The 20,681-nt window shown below is 44.5% G+C and overlaps 1 protein-coding gene across 1 annotated transcript; it reads right to left on the bottom strand.

Moving 5' to 3' along the window:
- Positions 1 to 511: 511 nt before the first annotated feature.
- On the bottom strand, positions 512 to 11,439 carry LACTB (lactamase beta). The gene is made up of 6 exons (XM_064668361.1): positions 11,058 to 11,439; positions 10,066 to 10,132; positions 7,851 to 8,041; positions 7,157 to 7,496; positions 6,692 to 6,857; positions 512 to 4,382 (listed from the first exon to the last, which is right to left on the bottom strand). Exons 1-6 carry the CDS (start codon positions 11,427 to 11,429, stop codon positions 3,851 to 3,853), a joined length of 1,668 nt encoding a protein of 555 aa, XP_064524431.1. The 5' UTR covers positions 11,430 to 11,439; the 3' UTR covers positions 512 to 3,850.
- Positions 11,440 to 20,681: the final 9,242 nt, after the last annotated feature.

The following is a 20,681-nucleotide window of genomic DNA, read 5'->3' as shown; positions in this document are numbered from 1 at the left end:
GTTTGGTCTCTAGACTGCATTTGGAATTCTACACTGAGATTTCTATACACAAAAAAAATAAAGGAGTCTTTTGCAAAACTCTGGAAGCACTCAGGATAGAGAAGGCATGAGGTATATAAGCAGCAGTAAGTCAGAACTACACTAAGAGCCGTGAGTGGCATCTAGTCATTAAAAAAACCTGCATCTTTTCAGTATTAAATACTGACAGTAAATAATTAAATAATAAAGAAACAGGGGGTTAATTAGTTTTTAAAAGCCAGGCCTTTCTAAATGGCTGTCAAAAATGGGTTTTGTTTTTAACCATGAGAAAACACTAAAATCTTGCATGTATCTTACTTAACAAAATAATATCTCAAGTTTTGCATCAACATCTCTTTCAAAGGATCAGGTGTCTTGGTGAGCTAATTATTGTTGGGAATTTCTATTTAACCAGTATTCTTTTTATGACTTTTAAAATTTGTACATTTCTAGTCAATAAAAAAACCCCAACAAAACCTGATATAACAAGTAGTTGCATTTGCAAGGTAAGTTTTATTTCTGTTATTTCAAACAGTGAACACTTGTAATTACCAGATTCAAAAAGTAGGTGTTTGCTACAGAAACAGATATACCAATGGCATATACATGTCTTCTAAGGAAAGTACAGTTCTGTGTCAGTGCCATACCATGTTTGCACAATAAAGGTTAAAACATGAGTAAGTCTGTCATGAAAGCTGCTCTTAATTGACCAGTTTGCCACATGTAAAGCCAGTCCATCCAATAACTGCTTTCAGAACAAAGATCAAAGCAGCACTATTAGTTCAGCTGTGACCTGACTACAGATGCTAAGGCCAGACTGATTCCTAATCTCCCACATCTCTGCCTTCTCTCCCTCTCCCCCAAAAGGGAGGAACTCATGATTTAGCAAACAGCACAGCAGAGAATGTCAGTGACCCATTTTGTTCTAGGCACTGGAAGATGAAATACAGACATCATGGCACCTCCAGCACTGCCCATGTGACAACAGAGGCTTTTTAAAAGCCTTAAGTTACAGGAGGTACAATACAAACAACATGGTATGCATATAAAAAACTGGTGGCTAAACATTCTATATGGGGAGTGAGACACTATCAGTGATCTCCTGGTGGTAGAAATGCCTTAGTTCTTACCATTATTCATTTTCCTACTTCAGATATTTACATTTATTAGCGTTTCATCACATGCAGACAAGCATAAACCTACACCTTCCACATTCTAAATCTTTGTCTAAACCCACACACAACAGCCAGAGAGTGAAACTTGTTTTCTCCCAAGTGTGCAAAATTCTTTTCAAAAATAAATACCATTTGCAAACAGGTGCCTCATACAAGCCAAATATGTTATGAATCCTAAAACAAGTGTTACTTTTCAGATTTTCTATATTCCAAACATTTTGTGTGGTCTATTTCTATTCATGTTCTTGGACATGAAAACGAGTAACTCAGAGCTTTTTATTCTCATGCCCTGTGTAAAACAAGCAATGGCTTCTGCTGCTGCAGGTTTACCTGCTCAAGAGTGGGGAGGAAAAAAAAGCTGCTGTTGTAGAAGATGCTCACCTCCAGTCCTTCTGTATTGGAACTGTCAGACACCCAGATTTCAGTGGAAGGGGAGATAATTTATTGCCTGGCCAATGAAAGCTCATTCAGAAGAGTTCTCTCTGTTTCTTTACTGATTGGATATTCTTGAGATAAAGACAATTATTAATGACATTATTAATGAATAAAAAAAGTGAAGTTTTGGTGAGTGGGCCAGAAACCCCAAGCAAATGGTTTAGGCATAAGCTTTGACTGTTTTAAGGCACAAGAATGATTAAATTATGAAGAGTAAACTAAAACAGTCCTACTAGCTTCAATTAAAAATGTAGGTAAAACACTGACCCTTCAAAATATTAAATTTCTTGGTTTGTCAGTCTTGGGTGATAAATGTTAGCACAAGCACCCTAGGAACAGAGGTGGCAGCAGAATGTTCATCACAGGGCAGGTAACAACTATGAAGTCAATACTAAAAGCACTAACTTGGGAAAGAGGCAGGTAGAGCTATTTTCTGCTAGCTGTTATCCAAGACATCTTGTTCCCTAAATTCAGAGAAGCAGAGCTGCAAAAGAGTGCAGGAAAGTAAGTACTGGAAGATATTTTGTGACAAGATACTTTATTTTGTCTCAGCCTGGAAATACTGTCTGATGTAACTGCAGGGGAAGTGAGCTGGGGGTTCGAGACAAAATTTTGGAGATCTTATGTGACTATGTTCCCACAGTAAAATTAAAGATTAGAGAATCTCACACCTCAAGTGCTGTGTCCAGTTCTGGGCCCCTCAGTTCAACAAAGACATTGAGGGGCTGGAGTGAGTTCAGGGAAGGGCAATGGAGCTGGGGAAGGGTCTGGAGCACAAGGCTCATGGGGAGCAGCTGAGGGAGCTGGGGGGGCTCAGCCTGGAGAAGAGGAGGCTCAGGGGAGACCTCCTCACTCTCTACAACTCCCTGACAGGAGGTGGGAGCCAGGTGGGAGTTGGGCTCTGCCCCCAGGGAACCAGCAATAGAACAAGAGGAAATGGCTTCAAGCTACAGCAGGGGAGGGTCAGGTTGGACATGAGGAAGAATTTCTTCACTGAAAGGGTGGTCAGGCATGGGAAGGGGCTGCCCAGGGAGGTGGTGGAGTCCCCATCCCTGGAGGTGTCCAAAGAATGAATTGGATGAGGCACAGAGGCTCTGATCCAGTTGCCAGGGTGGTGCTCAGCCACAGGCTGGACTCGATGACATTGGAGGTCTTTTCCAACCTTACTGATCCTGTGACTCTACAAAAATGCTTCTTTGGAACACATCACAATTTCTTTTTCAGCCTCGGGCCAAAGTAACTCCTTGAGGCAGACCTCCAAATGGAGCAAAGGATGATTTTCAAAAAAACCTCTCAAAAGTCTGTGAGACTTCTACTACTGGCTTCAAGAATGGGCTTTACATTTTATTGAGTTCCTAATTCCTGTGTGTAAATGAATATTTACATTACAGAATAGATACCATCTCTGGCTACCACGTTAGCATGTGCATCATTCAAAAACAAAGGGACAGTTTGGCAGCTTACCATGTTGTGCCATGTGGGTGTATCTGACTGTAGAAATAATCCCCTTATTGCACAGCAAACTATTTTCACACAGTCTCTGTGTCCAATAAAAATTGATGAGAGAACATCTGAAAAACAAAAGGATTTGTACTTACATTGCTCTAGCTTCATTCTTTCCTAATTCTTAACACTCCACAGCTCTGACAAAAGCCTGCTTCTGGTATAAATCTGCATTCTGGAGGTAGCATCAAGGTTTGGGTTTTGTTGGGTTTTTTTAAGCAAATAAGAAACGTGCTATGGGAAAACAAAAATCAACAGTGAAACCCTTTTTCTTTAAAAAGTAATACTGAACAGTTTTGGCAGACTGGAACTGTGAGAATAACAAATAACATCTTTGTGTGCTCAAAGCAAGGTGTGAAGTTTTTCAAAAGGCAGATAAGTTTTTGTACTACTTAGTGCAAAAACAATGCTAGTTTTTTTTTAAATCTTGGTCAAGTGTTTCACTAGTTGATAAAAATAACCTGCTAATATAATGATACTTACACATGTACCAGAGGAAGTCAAACTTGACTGTTACATTCTCCTTTTCTGTAAGTTAGGAACGTCCCTGAGAGATGAATTGCAGTTACATGTAAGCTTAGCACCATTAGCAGAGGTTAATTAAGTGAATTTTTGATGCTTTTTCTTCCCATATTCTCAGTGATCTCGGAGCCCAATTACACCTTCTCCCTTTATTGTTCCTGTTCAGTACAGTGAGTTTGTTACACACTGCCAGGTTTTCAGTCTGTGCCCTGTGCCTGTTTTTCCCTGTCGAACTCCCTGGCAATCTTTAAGGCAGTGCCGTTGAGTGACACCGACTGCATGTTACAGACAATGGTGACAATCACTCCCCTGGGGGGAGCACCCCCGGCCCCGGGGCCCAGCTCCTCAGGCAGGATGAGCAGGACACTGCTTGCCCCCACTGCCCCCCCTGTGTGGGATGCATAGTGCCTCTGCTGCCTGCAGCAGCCACACAGCTGCTGCTTCTCCACCACAGCCCAAGCCATGGCGTATTTGCCATCCCTGTCCCACGACACCTCCGTTCTTGGCACCGGGGTCCACATCATGGACACTGTGCCCGGCTTGAGGTACCCAGGCAGAAGTTTGCCAGCGCTGCTTTTAAACTGTCCAGCTTGGTAACTGTACAACAAGGCATTTCCAAACTTCAGGAGGTCCCCCACTGAGGACAGAAAGCCACCACCAGCCCACTTGTAGGAGTTGTCCACGTAGGGTGCGTTGACCAGCCGACCCTTTTTGTTGTAAACATAACACCTACAAATCAAGAACATTCAACTTGTCACTCTCAGGTACTGTGCACAACGATTTTAAGCTGCCCTACCTTGAAAGAGCAAACTGAGCATGAATTAGCTTGCTGAGATTTTTTTAAAATATATTTTTCTTGTATTTATTTATTGCAGAAAAATCAACGAGAAATTCAGACAGGAAAACAAAAATTAAGGTGACTTCTTTGGTTAGCAGCTTGGTTTCAATACAAGTACTAATCCTATTTACTCTTAGAATAAAGGCAATATACAAATAAGATATAACAGAAATCAATAGATCAGCCAACAGAGATTTTTTGTTAAATCCCTGTACTAGATTTGAAGTGGTTTAAAGAAAGAGGAATTCTGCAACAACAGAGACACTGAGCTGAAATGTCACTGCAGCCTTGGGTGACTGCTCTGACTGATTCCCCCCACTGCCCCATTCTGGTTGCCATACTCTACAACAAAGCAAGAAGCATGAAGGAGTCTTGCAAAACACAAATTAGAAACTGCCAACCAGAACCACAGAATGAAACTGTGAGGAACAACACAACAGCAGTGCAGAATGAATCATGCTTTCGAAAGAAACAGTCCAACCATGCCTTGATTCATTCCATGCAACACATGAGAAGGAATGTTGAATAAATAGATAACCCACTGAATTTCAGCCTTTGGTCTTCAGACCACATAAGGTCTATGTACTACTTGGAAAGTTCTGAAAAGGAACAAACCTATCTGGCATGCACTTATATTGGAAAGATTTTGGGAAACTTCTGAAAGTTATAATATTGAAAATCAGAGTTTGAAGCAAAGAGAGGTGAATGGTCCAAGATCCAAGACAATCATCAACTCTGCCAGTGATTCAGTATCTCGTTGCCCCCACAGTGAGTGTTTTGATCACAAAAAAACCCTGTTACAAAGGCACTGAAATGCCTGCCTTACACCTCTAAAAGATCCAGAACGTGGATTTTTAAACATTTTCCGATCAGTCAAATATAGTATAACCAAACCATTAAACAAACCTCAGCATGTCAATACATTCTGTTTTGAGGCATCAAGCTACTTTGTGGAAGCAAACCCATCACATCAGCATCTCAGTTCTGCCTAACAATTAGTAGCCCAAAAAAGACCCTCAGAACAGAATCTGTCCCAATTCTTTCATTCCTAGCATATTTCAGTTTATAAAAGGATTAATACATGCACATGTTTGATAAACTTCACTGTACAAGCTTGATAATTTATGAGAACATCAGGAGCATCCAGATGAGCTTCTGAGCCTCCAGCCAGAGAGCCTCTGAAATTTAGCAAGCAAACTAAATATCACCACAAAGCCCTTAGAATGCAGCAGTAAAGCTGCCCCTGAGCAATTAAAAATGCTTTGTGTCTATGTGTGCACACACACACTCTGAAGACACACTTGTATGGGAGTACCATAAACCTCAGATTCAACATGGTCATCGTTCTTCGAGAGCACTTGAGAAGCCAAACTTTTAAAAAGCTTTGAGTCTCATTTCCATGAGACTTTTACCACAAACTGCTTGGCCATTCAATGGAATTCTTGTCCCACACCAAAATTTAACAGGTGAGTCAATAATCGATTTCAGAGCCCAGATGGGAAGGTCAATAAAATATCAGAGAGAGACAGACAAGAAACTCCAGCCTTACCCACTATATTGGAATGGATTATCCAGTTACATAGATTTCTCTGGGTTTGTTGTTGTGGGTGGGGTTTTTTTCTTCGTTGGGGTTTTTCGGGTTTTGTTTGTTTAGAGATTTGTGTGTGTGTGCTTTTCCCATGTTAAATTAATAAAAAAATCAATTGGTAGAGCACGTTCTGTGTTAAACAGAATTTTAATTCTGGATAAAAATTGATAATGCAATTTGATTCATGAAAACCCTGTGTTATTGTGAGACTATTACAATTCCATGGAACTCTTAAAACGCCAGTATATTAAGCAAACCAAGACAACTCTAATTTCCAATATAAACTCCTAGTTACTCCTTATTTTACTGTATTTACATTTATGTGCTTATTTGTACCCAAAGTAAATGTAAACTTCCAAGACACTCCTCCCACTTCCCCCATATTTACTCTTATAACAGGAAATACTTATTTCCTACTCTAATTTTACACACTAATTACAGAACCAATGCCATGGTATTGGAAGCAGCTCCAGGACTAACTTTGAGATAACATACAACAGTTCATTTAAAAATCTGGAAAGAAGTTTTCACACATTCTTAATTCAGTTGGCTTAATAAAGGCAGAAAGAGCAACAGTTGTTGGGGGAAAAGGCAAGTTTCATCCTTGCTTACCTTGCTCTGTTATATATCATTGCTTCATTGTCATCCAGTACAGTGGACAGCATATCCAGATCACGAAACATTTTCAGCATATAGTCTGTAAATTTTTGTCCTGAAGCTCTCTCCACAACAGCACTTAAGAGAGTAAAGCCATATGTGGAGTACAAGAACTGACTGCCTTGAAGAAACACGAGAAAGGGAAAAAACCCCATTAATGGCGTGATGTTTAAATGGAATCACAGCTATATGTAGGAATGAATAATCAATTAAAAGCTTACCTCCCCACCCTCATTTTAATATCACATGAATCACAAGTTTATGACACTAAACCCCAGGAAATTCTGTACTGCAGAACAGAGCAAAACCCCCCCACAAACACTGGTTACTGGACTCCACCATCCTCATAACACGTAAAACTATTTGAAACAAATGTCTCACCAGAAGAGCACACTTTGGTCTAAATTAATAGAAACTCACCTGGTTTAAAGAATAAAGGATCATTTTTAAATATATTCAGTGATTCAATCACACTTTCAAATTTTTCCTTCAAATAATACTCTTCCAGCTCCAACTCCTTATCCCTCCTGCCAGGTTTGGAGTTCCGGCCTTTCGTCTCACCGTCGTGTTCTTTCCTGGCTTTGGCAGAATCAGTTTTTTCAATCCCTTTGCCTTCTCTTTGTTCTTTATCCTGATGGGGTTTTGTTGGCTTCAGTGCTCTGTTTGCCTTTTCCTTTTCTTCTTTTACTTTTGCAATATCTTTTTCATAGTGACGAATCCCACTCAAGTGTGAAACCAACAGTCTTGTCGTAATAGTGACCTGGGACACAGGACAATGTGAGCTCCCTTAATTAAAACATATGCACCAAAATCACCAAACAAGTTAAATTCACCATGACAAGGAACAGACAAAGGTGTGAGACCTTTCAAACGTCATGTATTAAACCCAGTAAAAATATACACATATATATGCACACACTACACACTTGATGTAAAACTGAATTTTCAGCATTGCTTTTCTGAGCAGCAACATCAGCACTTGTCTAAATGATTTTAGTGTTTTACAGGAATAGGTCCAGACCCAGGCACCTGTACACAGACAGCTATGCAGTGACAGGAACAGAAATAAAAAAAAAACAACTTAATTAATTGTTACCAATAAACAATTACATACCTTTTCACCCTCGTAGACTTTTTCTGGAAATTCAGGGACATATTTCTGCACTGGAGCATCTAAATCCAATTTCCCCTCTTCCCACAGTTTAGCCACAGCCATCATTGTGAGACACTTGCTAATGCTGGCTATTCTCATGATGGTCTCTGGCTTACACAGGACACGGTTCTCCACGTCAGCATAGCCCAGACCTTTGGCAAAATGAAACACTCTGGTAGGTGCTTTGCATAGACACAGGCTGAATTAATTATTTGCAATGATTTACTGGCCTCTTAAATGTTTTTCCTCCAGCTAAACTGGGATATGAAGCATTGGGCTATGCCAGCTCCTGCTCTAATTAAATTAATAACTTTTTGTTGTAGTAGGAGTAGTTAATCAGAACCCATTGGATTAACCAATGGCACCCCAAGTTACTGATTAAGGCTACAACAAACCCAATGATAAATTAAATGGAAGATTAAGCCAAAATTTACACTCCTGAGGTCAAATATTCAATGTGTAAAACCCAAAGAGACCAAATCTAGCCTGTAAAGTAACTGAACAACAGTCATAAACACTCCTTTCATGAATTAATGATTGAAGCAGTAAAGGGTCTTATTTTATCAATACACAAATTGAGAAAGGAAATCACTCACAAACTCACAGCAGCGCCCTAAGCTGTAAAGCTTCACAAAACAGTGCTTGTTACACACACTGTTTCAACATCACTCAGCATGACTTCAATTAAAGTACAGCTTAACAGTTTCTGTAACAGTGTTTTCCCAGGTAACCCCACAAGTCTGGTAGCATGAACTGGAATTCATAAGGCAGTATCAAAGTGCCATGCTAGGCTTCAGTTTGAGCCAGGTTTGAAGGAACTGTGCAAGTGATGCTGCAGCACAAAAAGCAACAAAATGCAGCAATGACATATTTGCAGTTTGCAGGACAAGCAAGTCCTGGGCACAATCAGTGCACATCTGTCTATATTATATAAAACTGTAGTCTAAGGATTAACTATTCAGGAAAAGTCCCAAATCTTGATACAATGTAAGAAATAAAGAGCCATGCCAGCTGCCCAAGACCCTTTCTCTTACATAGTTGCTACCCAAGTGCTTGTGAGCACAGATGCTGCTCCCCTCAGGGAAAACACCTCCCAGAGCTCACACCATTCCCACCAGCTTGGCCAGGAAGCAGGTTTAGTACCCTGGTCACAGAGCACAAGCACCTCGCACCTGTTGATGTTTTTCCCCCTTGAAGAAGGGGGGAGGAGACCCAAACAACCTGGAATTCTGCTGGAGCTGTGATCCCACCCCCAGCTGTCCCACAGCAGTGTTGTTGCCCGTGTCCACGTGCAGCTGGGAACAGAAGGCTCTGCCCTGCCTTATGCTCCCACACCTGGTGGCATTTGCCTTGCTACTGGATGTGGCACCCTGGTGACAAACCATGATCCTGGCACTCCTTCCCTCAGGCACTTCCCTACCTGTCCAGGAAGGGATTCTGCAGAGGTCTTATAAAAACTTCTGCTTTCGTTGCCAGGTAATTTGAGACCAGAAAAACCTCTGATCTGAGAAAGTTTGTAATTAAGTTTTAGCACAAAATTCTCATTAGGGCACATTACAAAAGGTACCAGAGGCTCTCCCAACCCACTTCTGTCATGATGAAAGAGAAATTAAGCCCCATAATCAGCTTTATACACATGTAAAAGTTCATGCAACAACCGACTGTCTGAAGAAAGTTAGTGACAACTCACAAAGATTTTTTTCTTCAAATTCTATAAAAGATAAAATGAAATATGTTGCCATTTACTACTATCATTTAAGTTGTAACCAACATACTGGGTTTTTGAAACTCATGAAAATGTTTCTGAAAACAGACACATGTTTTTAGGTTACTTTTTAACATCAAATGTCTACACAATATGAGCAGTACTAACACACTCTACTTAAACCTAAACTGTGTAACCAGAAAAACTGCTTGCAATTTCTGAAAGGATCACACCTGTTAAATCCCAGCACCTTCCCAGCAAAAATCTGCACCTCAGCCCACAGATGGGAGACAGGTCACCAAATGTGAGCCATTATTATTTTGACTATCCCTGTGGGGAGAACATTTCTTTACCTCCTAGATACAGTTCTACCAGACAAATTATCTATTGACTGGAGTGTCTGAATAGTTCATTTTTAAAATGTTCATCAGCTCCCCACAACATGCACAACTACTCCCTCCATCCACTGACCTTCTGACCAGACTTCCTTTCCATCCACAGAAACTCCAACTATTATACCTGGGATTCCTGCTTCATCCTATCAAAAAAAAAAAAACAGACAGAACACATTTAAAAGGATCTTTACAGTTAAAAAACACCTCCTCCCAAACCTTTAAACTGCAAGAGCAATCCTACAAATACACCTGTACATTGTTGTTTCATTACAGCTAAAATTTTGTTATGTACCAGTTGGAACTGATACAAACTGCTTTTGCAATGCTGTCATTTTTATCCAGCCTCTGGGAAAAACATAGCTAACAACAGTAACCACATAAATAATTTCTTTAATAATTCAATCCAATTAGGGAACAGGACATGTAAGAAGAACTGAATAGAAACAAAACATGAGAGTTAATATGTAACAGGCAAACTGCATCACCTATTGGCAAGCAGGACTTCAAAGGAGCTTCGGCTGGATTTTCAAAGTAACTACAACGTACTTTTTAAACAGAATCCTAGATTATGCTGAGCTGGAAGGGCCCCACAAGGATTATCGAGTCCAACCATAAGCCCTGCACGGGCCCAGCCCCAAGGGTCACCCCCTGTGCCCCAGAGGATCATCCAAACCCTCCTGGAGCTCTGGTAGCCTTGGGGCTGTGCCCACTGCCCTGGGGAGCCTGGGCAGTGCCCAACCACCCTCTGGGGGAAGAACCTTGTCCTGAGATCCAACCTGAGCCTGCCCTGGCACAGCTCCAGCCATTCCCTGGGTCCTGTCCCTGGTCCCCCCAGAGCAGAGCTCAGTCCCTGCCCCTCCTCTGCCCCTGCCCAGGGAACCGCAGAGAGGTCTCCCCTCAGTCTCTTCTCCAGCTGAACAGCCCCGGTGCCCTCCGTGTCCTCACACGGCTCTTGTCCGTCCTTCCCTCAGCCTGTAGGGCCACCCCCGTTCGCAGTGCCCCACACTGTGCCACAGCCCACAGCCCCCGGCCCGAGCAGCACCGACACGGGCAGCGCTCCCCTCACACCTTCACCCTCCGCAGCAGGTCCCTGCTCCGCTCCACGGCCGCGCCGAAGCCCCGCGGGGGCGGCGGCTCCTCCTCCCGCCCTCCGTCCGCCTCGTCCCCCGCCTGCGGCCGGACCCCCACGGCCAGCCCCAGCGCCAGCCCCCAGCCCCAGGGCCGGGACCCGGGGACCCGCCTGGGCCGCGCCGCCGCCCGGCACAGGGACCGGCCCAGAACGGCCCGGCCCGGCAGAGCCCGGCACAGGGACCGGCACTGAACGGCCCGGCCCGGCAGAGCCCGGCCCAGGGACCGGCCCAGAACGGCCCGGCCCGGCAGAGCCCGGCACAGGGACCGGCACAGGGACCGGCAGAGCCCCGCCATGGCCGGGCCGGACATGGCACCGCCCGGGCACAGGCACCGCCAGCCGCGCCCGAGCGCATCGAGCGCCGCGCCTGAGGGAGAGACGGGACAGGCGGGGCGGGAGGAGAGCGGGGACGGACGGCACGGACGGACGGCACGGACGGACGGCACGGACGGACGGCACGGACGGACGGCACGGACGGACGGCACGGACGGACGGCACGGACGGACGGCACGGACGGACGGCACGGACGGACGGCACGGACGGACGGCACGGACGGACGGCACGGACGGACGGCACGGACGGACGGCACGGACGGACGGCACGGACGGACGGCACGGACGGACGGCACGGCGGGCACGGGAGGTACCCGGGGTATACACGGGGTATACACGGGTTATACACCGGCTGTACACAGGATATACACACGGGTTATACACGGGCTGTACACGGGTTATACACGGGATATAGACGGGATATACACACAGGTTATACACGGGCTATACACGGGATATACACAGGCTGTACATGGGTTATACATGGGTTATACACAGGCTGTACATGGGATATACATGGGTTATACGCAGGCTGTACATGGGATATACATGGGTTATACATGGGATATACACCGGCTGTACATGGGATGTACAGGGGTTATACACCAGCTGTACATGGGATATACACAGGTTATACGCGGGATATACACAGTATACACACGGGATATACATGGGATATACAGCAGCTGTACGTGGGATGTACATGGGTTATACACCAGCTCTACATGGAATATACACAGGATATACACGGGATATACATGGGATATACACGGGATATACATGGGATATACATGGGATATACAGCAGCTGTACGTGGGATGTACACGGGATGTACATGGGTTATACACGGAATCAAAGAATCCCTGAGGTTGGAAAAGCCCTCCCAGCCCATGGATCCCCCCTTTGCCCCATCCCCACCTTGTCCCCCAGCCCAGAGCACTGAGTGCCACGGCCAGGCCTTCCTGGGACACCTCCAGGGCTGGGCACTCCAAACCTCCCTGGGCAGCCCCTGCCAAGGCCTCACCACCCTTTCCTTCAGGAAATTCCTCCTGATGTCCAACCTGACCCTCCCCTGGCACAGCCTGAGGCCGTTCCCTCTCCTCCTGTCCCTTGTTCCTGGGAGCAGAGCCCGACCCCCCCCGGCTCCCCCCTCCTGTCAGGGGGTTGCAGAGCCAGAAGGTCCCCCCTGAGCCTCCTTTGCTCCAGGCTGAGCCCCCCCAGCTCCCTCAGCTGCTCCAGACCCTTCCCAGCTCCGTTCCCTTCCTTGGACATGTTCCACCTCAATGTCCTTCTGGTCATGAGGGGCCCAGAAGTGGACACAGCACTGGAGATGTGGCCTCTCCAGTGCCCAGCACAGGGGATTTAGAGCTGGTTCCTTTATTTAACCACCAAAAGCCACCTACTTTTGTGTCCACATGCAGTCACAGGCAGTATTTAGTGATGTGAGTCAAATCCCTGTGAATCCTCACCAAAGCCTTACTCCCAGAGAAGAAAGGTTTTTAGGGCACAATTCCTCTCTGCCAGGTAACTGGAATGCCCAGAGCCCCTGGCAGGCTCAGCACCACCCACCCTTCCTCCTGATGGAGGTGGGTTTGTAACTCCTGCCAGCACCAACACGGCCCTGACAGAATAACCTGGTTTTACCCAATAGTTCTATTGCATTGACATATAAGAAAAAGATGGAGAGAAGGTGAAGGATGCTTCAAACCACAACATATTTTCTTAACTCTGCTCTCAACAGCAAACGACTGCAGGATAAAATGAAAAGAGCCTGTTTTATCAAATGTATGCCAGGCAGAAGGGAAGTAGAGCAAGCTGGTCTAATACCCAGATAAAACCTTTTCCCTGCAAGATGAGCATATTTGATCTTGGTTAGTCAGGAATTACTTTCAAACATTGAATCTTCCAATGCTTTAGTGTCAGTTTTCAGCCTAGGGCAGTGCCATGGCACAGCAGGCACATGCAGAGCTCTGAAAGGGCAGACTCCCCTCTTCTGTTCACAAGTGTAGCTCAGTGTTTTGAGATGCTAACCCAGAGATTTCCACCTTCTTCATGTCCCATGATCTCAAAAGTTGTGGGATTTGGCAGGCAGTCAGGCCAAACAGCTTTCATGTGTGAAGTCAAATGCAGACCAGATGTTACCCTTTTCACTGCAGGCATTTATTGCTCATTAGTATTTTGTCAATAAAGCTCCATTGCTTATCACAGTACAACTTCATAACCAACTGGTAAAAGATGCTGTATTTACTGTCTTGTAACTCATTTTCCCTGTGTTAAACTGTCTCTGGAAGCATTTTGCAGCAAGATTCTCTGCATTCTTGTATTAATCTGCTCAGCAGGAACACTCCTTGGCACCACACTTTTGAATGGGCCTGAAACAGAGCTTGCCATTTTTCTCTGATTTCCTTAATGAAGAGCTTTGTGTTAAATCCAGTAGCACAACATGACCTGCAGTTATCTGTTGTCTCTTCCTCTAAACTGCTGGTTTTGCTAACTTTTGAGTTGAGACATCAGGCTTATGAGGTTTTGAGGGTCTTCTACTTCCACTGATGGCAATAGAAAATGAGGATGGTGAGCACTAGGCTCATCCAATTCTAATTTAACAAAAAAGACAATATTTTTCTTCTGTCATTGTCCATAAGTCACTCAGAAGTATAGGCACAGATTCTCAGCTTCTTTATGTAACACAGCCAGAAAAGTTGGAGACCCCTCTGGCTGGGTGGAAAAAGCTCCACATGGTTGGTTTAGCACTAAACCAGCTGACTTTTCCTCTGTCCTGCCTCCTTGCCAAGCCACATTTGGCAGATTTGAAGAGCCTGTGTGTTGAGATAGGCCTTATCCAGCTGATAAAGAATGGTGACACAATGGGGCTCCCAGCAGAGCAGGGCTGTGCTCCCTCACCTCAGCATGGGCCAGATTTGGAGTCTCACCATCAAGAATCCCTAAAGGTTTTACAGCCTTTAAGACAAACACCAAATGCTCAGTTTGCTGAGTGCTGCTGCATTCACTGGCACTGTGACTGTGTGAGCTGGGGAACCCCAAGAAGGTTGGCAGCAGCTTTTGTTCTGTTCTGCAGTGGTGCAGCCCTCCAGCACAAGGTGCAATATGCTCATTGCTCCAGGTGGTGCCAGTTTGTGGAAACATCAGGTATTTGCAAATTGTGAGGCTTCATCAGCACTTCCTAAAACATGACTCTCAAAAAAAAAAACAAAAACCAAACCAAAACCAACCCAAAACCATTCAGGCCTTTTGAAAACAACTTCATGACTTCCATCAGTCTTCCTCCATTTCTGCAAGTGCTTTTGTGGATCCTGATGTCTCAGCAACATTGAACAGATGTTATTGTGGCTGTTCCTGCTGTAGGTCTGGACTTTGATCATGTTATTTTTTGCTATGATGATCTCATTTGCTTTTCTAGTTCACTGACAAACTCTACAGTGACACGCCCCTAAATTTAGCATTTCCATTGAAAAAACGGGTTATGTTTTTAACAAACAACACCTGAGGTTTGAAAGACAGAAAACAAGTGATGAGTATTAGTATTCCCCTGATAAAGGGCTGGTCAGTTCTGAAGTCATGAGCCCAGCTCTGCTCTTTCATCCTATTAAATACCATTTGTAAGTGCCACAGACCCAGACTGAAGCTTGAAGGTTCAGTGTGTAGGAAGGGGCTCTTAAAAATGTGGAAAGTAACAGTGTAAAGAAGCTCCTTTTCTTTGTTTGGATTTATTGCAAAACAATGAAATGTTCCATTAATCCAATAGATTACCATTATTCCAACTGGATTCCAATAATTAAAAACTAGCTTTTATATCTAAAAATGTTGAATCTAATGAAATACAATTAACAGACAAAAGCTAAAATTGTCAAAAAGGACAGTAATTTATATTTGTGCTAGGTAAAATGAAGAAAAATAGGAAAGCAGCAATGTTATCTATTGCATAGATATGTGGGAAATTATGTTGATGGAAAATGCAAAGAGTAAAGGGATAACAATTCTCTTGATCAAACCTGATGTTTCTACTCAGCACAAGAAAGATTTAAAAGAGTTTCTGAATTTGAAAAGAATATAAATAAAGGGAATGTTAGATGTAGAGAGAAATTGAGCTGTGCTTTCTCTCTCTCTCTTTTCAGAAGCAATTTCATTTATTTGAGAAGCAAGAGACAGAATGTTCATTCCCCTCTGGCTTGAAGCATTTGTACAGTAGATGGCAGTACAAACCCTCACCAGTTTAACCAGTTGTCCGTGGAAGGAGTGGTTCCACTGCAGTGGGATCTCTCTTGGCTGTCCCAGAACTGCTGAGCTCAGTTGTCATTACGGGTTCCTCACCCACATCCATTTTTTGTTTGCTCTTGGTCAGTGTAGCCGTTCTCAGAGCATTATTTTTTGTTTTTCAAGTAAGGGAACAGCTGCCTGACTAGAGTGCCTGTATCCCTGCAGTGAGCAGTGCACTGTGCCCCAGTAACACTGTGCTAGGACAGTCAGACATGAAAGCAGGCAGACTATCCTCTAAAGGTACATAAATAAACACATACTCACAGCTTGACTTTAGGATTAAAATCTTCCCTGGGTTGTTGGTGTTGTTTTTTTTTTTCCCAAACTAAGGTTGCAGGTAGGTGAATTCCCCAACAGTTTAGCTAAGAAACATTAGTCAGGAACAACCCTTTAAACATGTAAGATATCTGGCCAGGAGAAAGAGGAGCATTAAAACCAGTGGGGCTTCAGACACCGAGATCAACGTGTCCATCATCAGCTCTGCTTGAACTATGATTAAGGTATTTGTTAATCAGAACTGTCTGGGGGAGTTCAGTTAAACATGACATGCTTTTTCTGCACCACACCAGAACACTGATCCTGCTGTGGCCACAGCAGCAGCACACGGTGCCACATCCCTGTCCCCTCCCAGGGCTCTTCCAGGGCAGCAGTTCCAGACCCAGCCAGGAGCCCAGGCAGCAGCACAGCCCTGCAGGCTTGTGCAGAACCACAGCTGGGCAGCTTTATTCCCTCCCCACTCCCAACACAAGCACCATAAAACCAGCATAACTCTCCTTAATTTACTCCATTTCCCTGTGTACTCAGGATGTGTCACCTGGGCACTGTGTGCTTTCAATAAAACAGAATATGAAAGAGTTCTGTAGAGCCACACTACTACTGCCTTAGTGTCAGAAGTTGCATGTAGTCTGACAGAGGTTCCTATAAAAAACAGGATGGGAGCTTGGGAAATATTTCCCATGTTAGGGACAGGAATGCTGAGAATACCATGCTGTGGTTACAGATCACCCAAAGGGCACACACATTTATTTTTCTTCTTTGCAAAAACATTAGTTTTGAAACTTCAATTTTGCAGTGGTGATTTCCTCATATTTTTAATTCAGGGTCTACTTGAAACCTTTTGGGGCTCAGAGAAAAAATAATTGTCACCAGCTGAAAGTGTGTAGTGAAGGAACATTTGTGAAATACATCAGTGTAAAAAAAGAAAACCACCACACACACACACACACACACACAAAGAAAAACGTGCAGAGTTTTTTCTATTTTCCTGGAGTTGTTCTCCAAGTACTTCTGATAGAAAACTAGGACAGAGAGGACTGAAGAATTTTGTCCATGAGAATGGCTTCACATTTGTCATCTGAATTCAGTGGGTGGGTATAACTTTTTTGCCCTCTCCAGCTTTTCTCCCCACTCAGTGGGCAGAGGTACAACAGCCCCTGGGCAATGATGCTGTTCATCATCCCTCCTCACAGTGCCAGAGGCACCAGGCAGCACCAGGGCCTTGGCCTTTTCCAGCTGTATCCTTTCAGGCTCCAGTATGTTGCTTCAAAACTAAGTAACAAATGATGGAAGGTGTAAAACACCTGAAAGGTTAAACATATTAACCATAAGGTATCACTGTGAAGCTCAGGTGCCCAGAGATACAATCAGGATGTGCAGGCACTTAGGAAAGCTTTCCAGCTTGCTGTGCAGAGCTCCTCACAGCTGGGGGATAACCACCTCTCTTTCCAACCTTTCTCCCCAAAATATCATCATGGCCAGTCTTCCCAAATGAAGATTTGGGAAAGGTCTCTCCCCACATTCGTTACAGGGCTTTGCAAATGCGGGTGAGGCCTTCGAGCCTGGGCAGTGGATTTTTTAGGTGAGACACAGTGTGCGCTGAACTGAGCCCACCCTTTGATCCTGAGGTTCACCTGCCGGGGCCGAGCGAGCTCGGACGGTGGCAGCGAGGTCCTCAGGATGTAGGTTTGTTTAGAGTGACCTTCTCTTAGGTGGATGGCCTTACAGGGCTGACGAGCTCCATCTGCCCAGGTTTAGAGTTGTCCTTCTCTCCTGTGTGACCCGGGGCTCCCCTCTCATCTCCCACACAGGCAGAGCTCCCACTCTCTCGCTCCTCTCCGCGCCCGGGGGCGGCCGGGCCGCTGCGAAGCACCCCCAAAATACACAGCTCAGTGAATGGGCAAGTCCCAGACAACTGTGAGTCAGGAAATGGGGCTGTGAGAACTCTGAGGGCCTGACACGGACTTGCTTGTGAGAGAACTGGACCAGGCAACTGCACCCAGTCACCCTCAAGTGCCAGTGCCCAGTGCCACCTCCCAGCAGTGCCTACGAGTCAGGAAACAACCCCAGCAGGCACATCTGCTTAGTCAGATACAGCAGCAGGAGGAAAAATGTGTTTCCAGGTTTTCTCTGTGACTCTTCAGGGCACAGCCCTGTGTGAAGGACACAGTCCTGATTTGCTGTGTTAATCTGTCCTGCTCAGGACCCAGTCTAGCAACGTTTTCCAAGCCATTCAACATTATTTGAAGCTCCAGCATACATTTTTACTGATCACTATTGTCATAAGCAAATGCTTCCCTGCAGTTCATGCCAAACACTCACCCAGCTGTGTGTGCAGGCTGGTTGCCAGCCCATTTTCCACACATTGCCTGCCCTGACTCTCCATTCTAGTGTGATTTCACCTACCTGTGCTGCAATTGCACCTTCATTTTGCTTTGCAGACACATCCTGTGCCACTGAAACTGCTCCTTGCGAGAGCAGAGTGCAGACAGCTTGAGAAACTGCACAGCACAAAACAGGAAAAGGCCTCTTATCAAATTAGTAACGTCTCGGGTATTTGGGTGGAGGCCTTTGGCACTGGGCTGGAGTATTTTTATGGGAGCGAGGCCATGCACTGCAAACTCCATTCCTGTGCTCCATATTATTCTTCCCAAGCTGAGGCATGTTCCAAAAGAGCCTCTCTGAAGATGTCCAAGTGCACAATTACCATCTGCTACACAAATTGGTCAGGAGGGGTTTTACTCTGTCCTCTTTCCACACGTGTAAAAAAAGGGTGATTCAGGTTTGTACTGCAACAGGATCATTGCAAAAACTAAAGTAGGTGTTTTATTTGTACCTTTGCAAGCAGAGCTATGGGGAACAACTAAGGACATTTTAAAAACTTCACTACTAAGGGAAGACAACTGCCTGGGATGACTGACTTCTCCAGTAAGCACTAACTGTAGGACAGTTCATCTCTCCTGTGACTTGGAATAACCCATCAACTGCCTGAGTGGAAAACACTATAATCTATTTCTTTGACTCTGAACCAAACCATTTCCTTGGTTTAGATGCTACATGTCCTTTCTGTTGCATAGCAGTGTGTGTCAGGTACACATATAGTTATGCTTTAGTGTGATTAACATCACTCAGTAGAACAGTTTTACTACCTGTATGCTCCTCCTAATGTCTGCCACTCAGCACGGGGGCTTTTCAGCCTTTCACCTCCAGTAAAAACCATCTTTCAGTGTGAAGGTGAGTGAGACAAGGATGCATCAGAGGATACTCAAGCTCAAGGTGTGCTGATGCTGCAGGGGAAGCTCTACTTAATGGATGATGACATTTGTTCCAAGTGGTGCAATGGAAGTTAACAAGTTCCTACTCGACTTGGTGCCTGTCAAATTTAAACAACAGCTGTGAGTAAAAAGCATTTCTTACATGGACTGTTGTGTCCTTGTAAGTTTTCCAACAGGAAAATAAAATAGAGGCAAAGAGAAATCCCCATGCTGTGTGAGAGATGTGTCTATAACTCAAAGTGACATATTGTTTGCTGTTAGAGAGCAATGTCTTCTTTATTGATTCAAAGGCAAAACAGACATAGGCAAGAGGAACTGGGCAAGCAGATTTCCAAGCTCTCTGGGTTTACAGTAGTTTAAATATGGATTTTTGCAATCTCACACCTTTAATGCAGTATGCAGGTGTCCCACTCAGATCACAACAATCTGCTCAGTGCCTTTGAACACCAGTCTTTTTCTTTAAAAGCTGAAATATAGCATTGCAACCCTCACCATGGGCAGCCCTTTGGTTTGTAAACCTCCACACCCAGTGTCACAGCAGCTTTGGCACAAGAGAGAACTTTTTACTGTGCAATGACTATTAAAGCTCAGTTCTACAACACAGACTTTGCTCTAAGGGAACTGTTTGTTTGACCAAGGCTTAGTCAAACAGGGAGGCCTGAGCTGCATATCCTCCCTGTGTGTATGGCCAGAGCCGTGTGTGCACCTGGGTGGGTTGGGAAAATGATCTTTAAAACAGCTTAGCTAAAAATGGCACAAATCCCTACACAATCTGCACTCCATTTAAACTTGGATTTTATTGATTCCATTTAATTAAATCCCAACTGTTAATAGCATGTGATTTACAAATATAGTGGATCCAGAGTAAACCCTTCCTGTCAGCCCTTTTGCTCACTGCAGTGTTCCCAATGCAGCAGCACCTACACTGATGGGGGAGCAGAGGGAGGAGTCAACAATTAATTGCTCAGAAAGGCAATAATCTCTCTCTCCTCCACACACAGACTTTTCATCTCAATCTGGGACAGTAACTCCCAGCACAGAGCACCTCCCATGGACTAACAACCAGTTTGGGTTGTTAGCTGGGCTGCCTCTTGCATCCATAGTCCTTCCCAGCAGTTGTTAATCCCCTGGGAATGCCTTGCCCTCACACATGGCAGCGTGTGAAGGAAATAAAAGAACACACATGTTTGCTACATGTTTGCCAACTGCAGAAAAGCAGCAAAAAATGGTGGGTTTGCATTTGTATTTTTTAAAGTGTTGTGATTTCCTGGGTAAGCTGATTCATAATGAAGTCCCAGCACAGAGAAATTTAACCCAGATTCTGCCAGTGTGGCAAGAACCACTGAGAGAAAGGATTTTTATGGAAAACTTTCCTGCATACTTTAAACTCAGGTGAGGGGTGACA

Source organism: Pseudopipra pipra, chromosome 12, assembly GCF_036250125.1.
Source record: "Pseudopipra pipra isolate bDixPip1 chromosome 12, bDixPip1.hap1, whole genome shotgun sequence".
In the NCBI taxonomy this organism is placed as follows: domain Eukaryota; kingdom Metazoa; phylum Chordata; class Aves; order Passeriformes; family Pipridae; genus Pseudopipra; species Pseudopipra pipra.
This window is presented reverse-complemented; position numbering and strand designations above follow the sequence as displayed.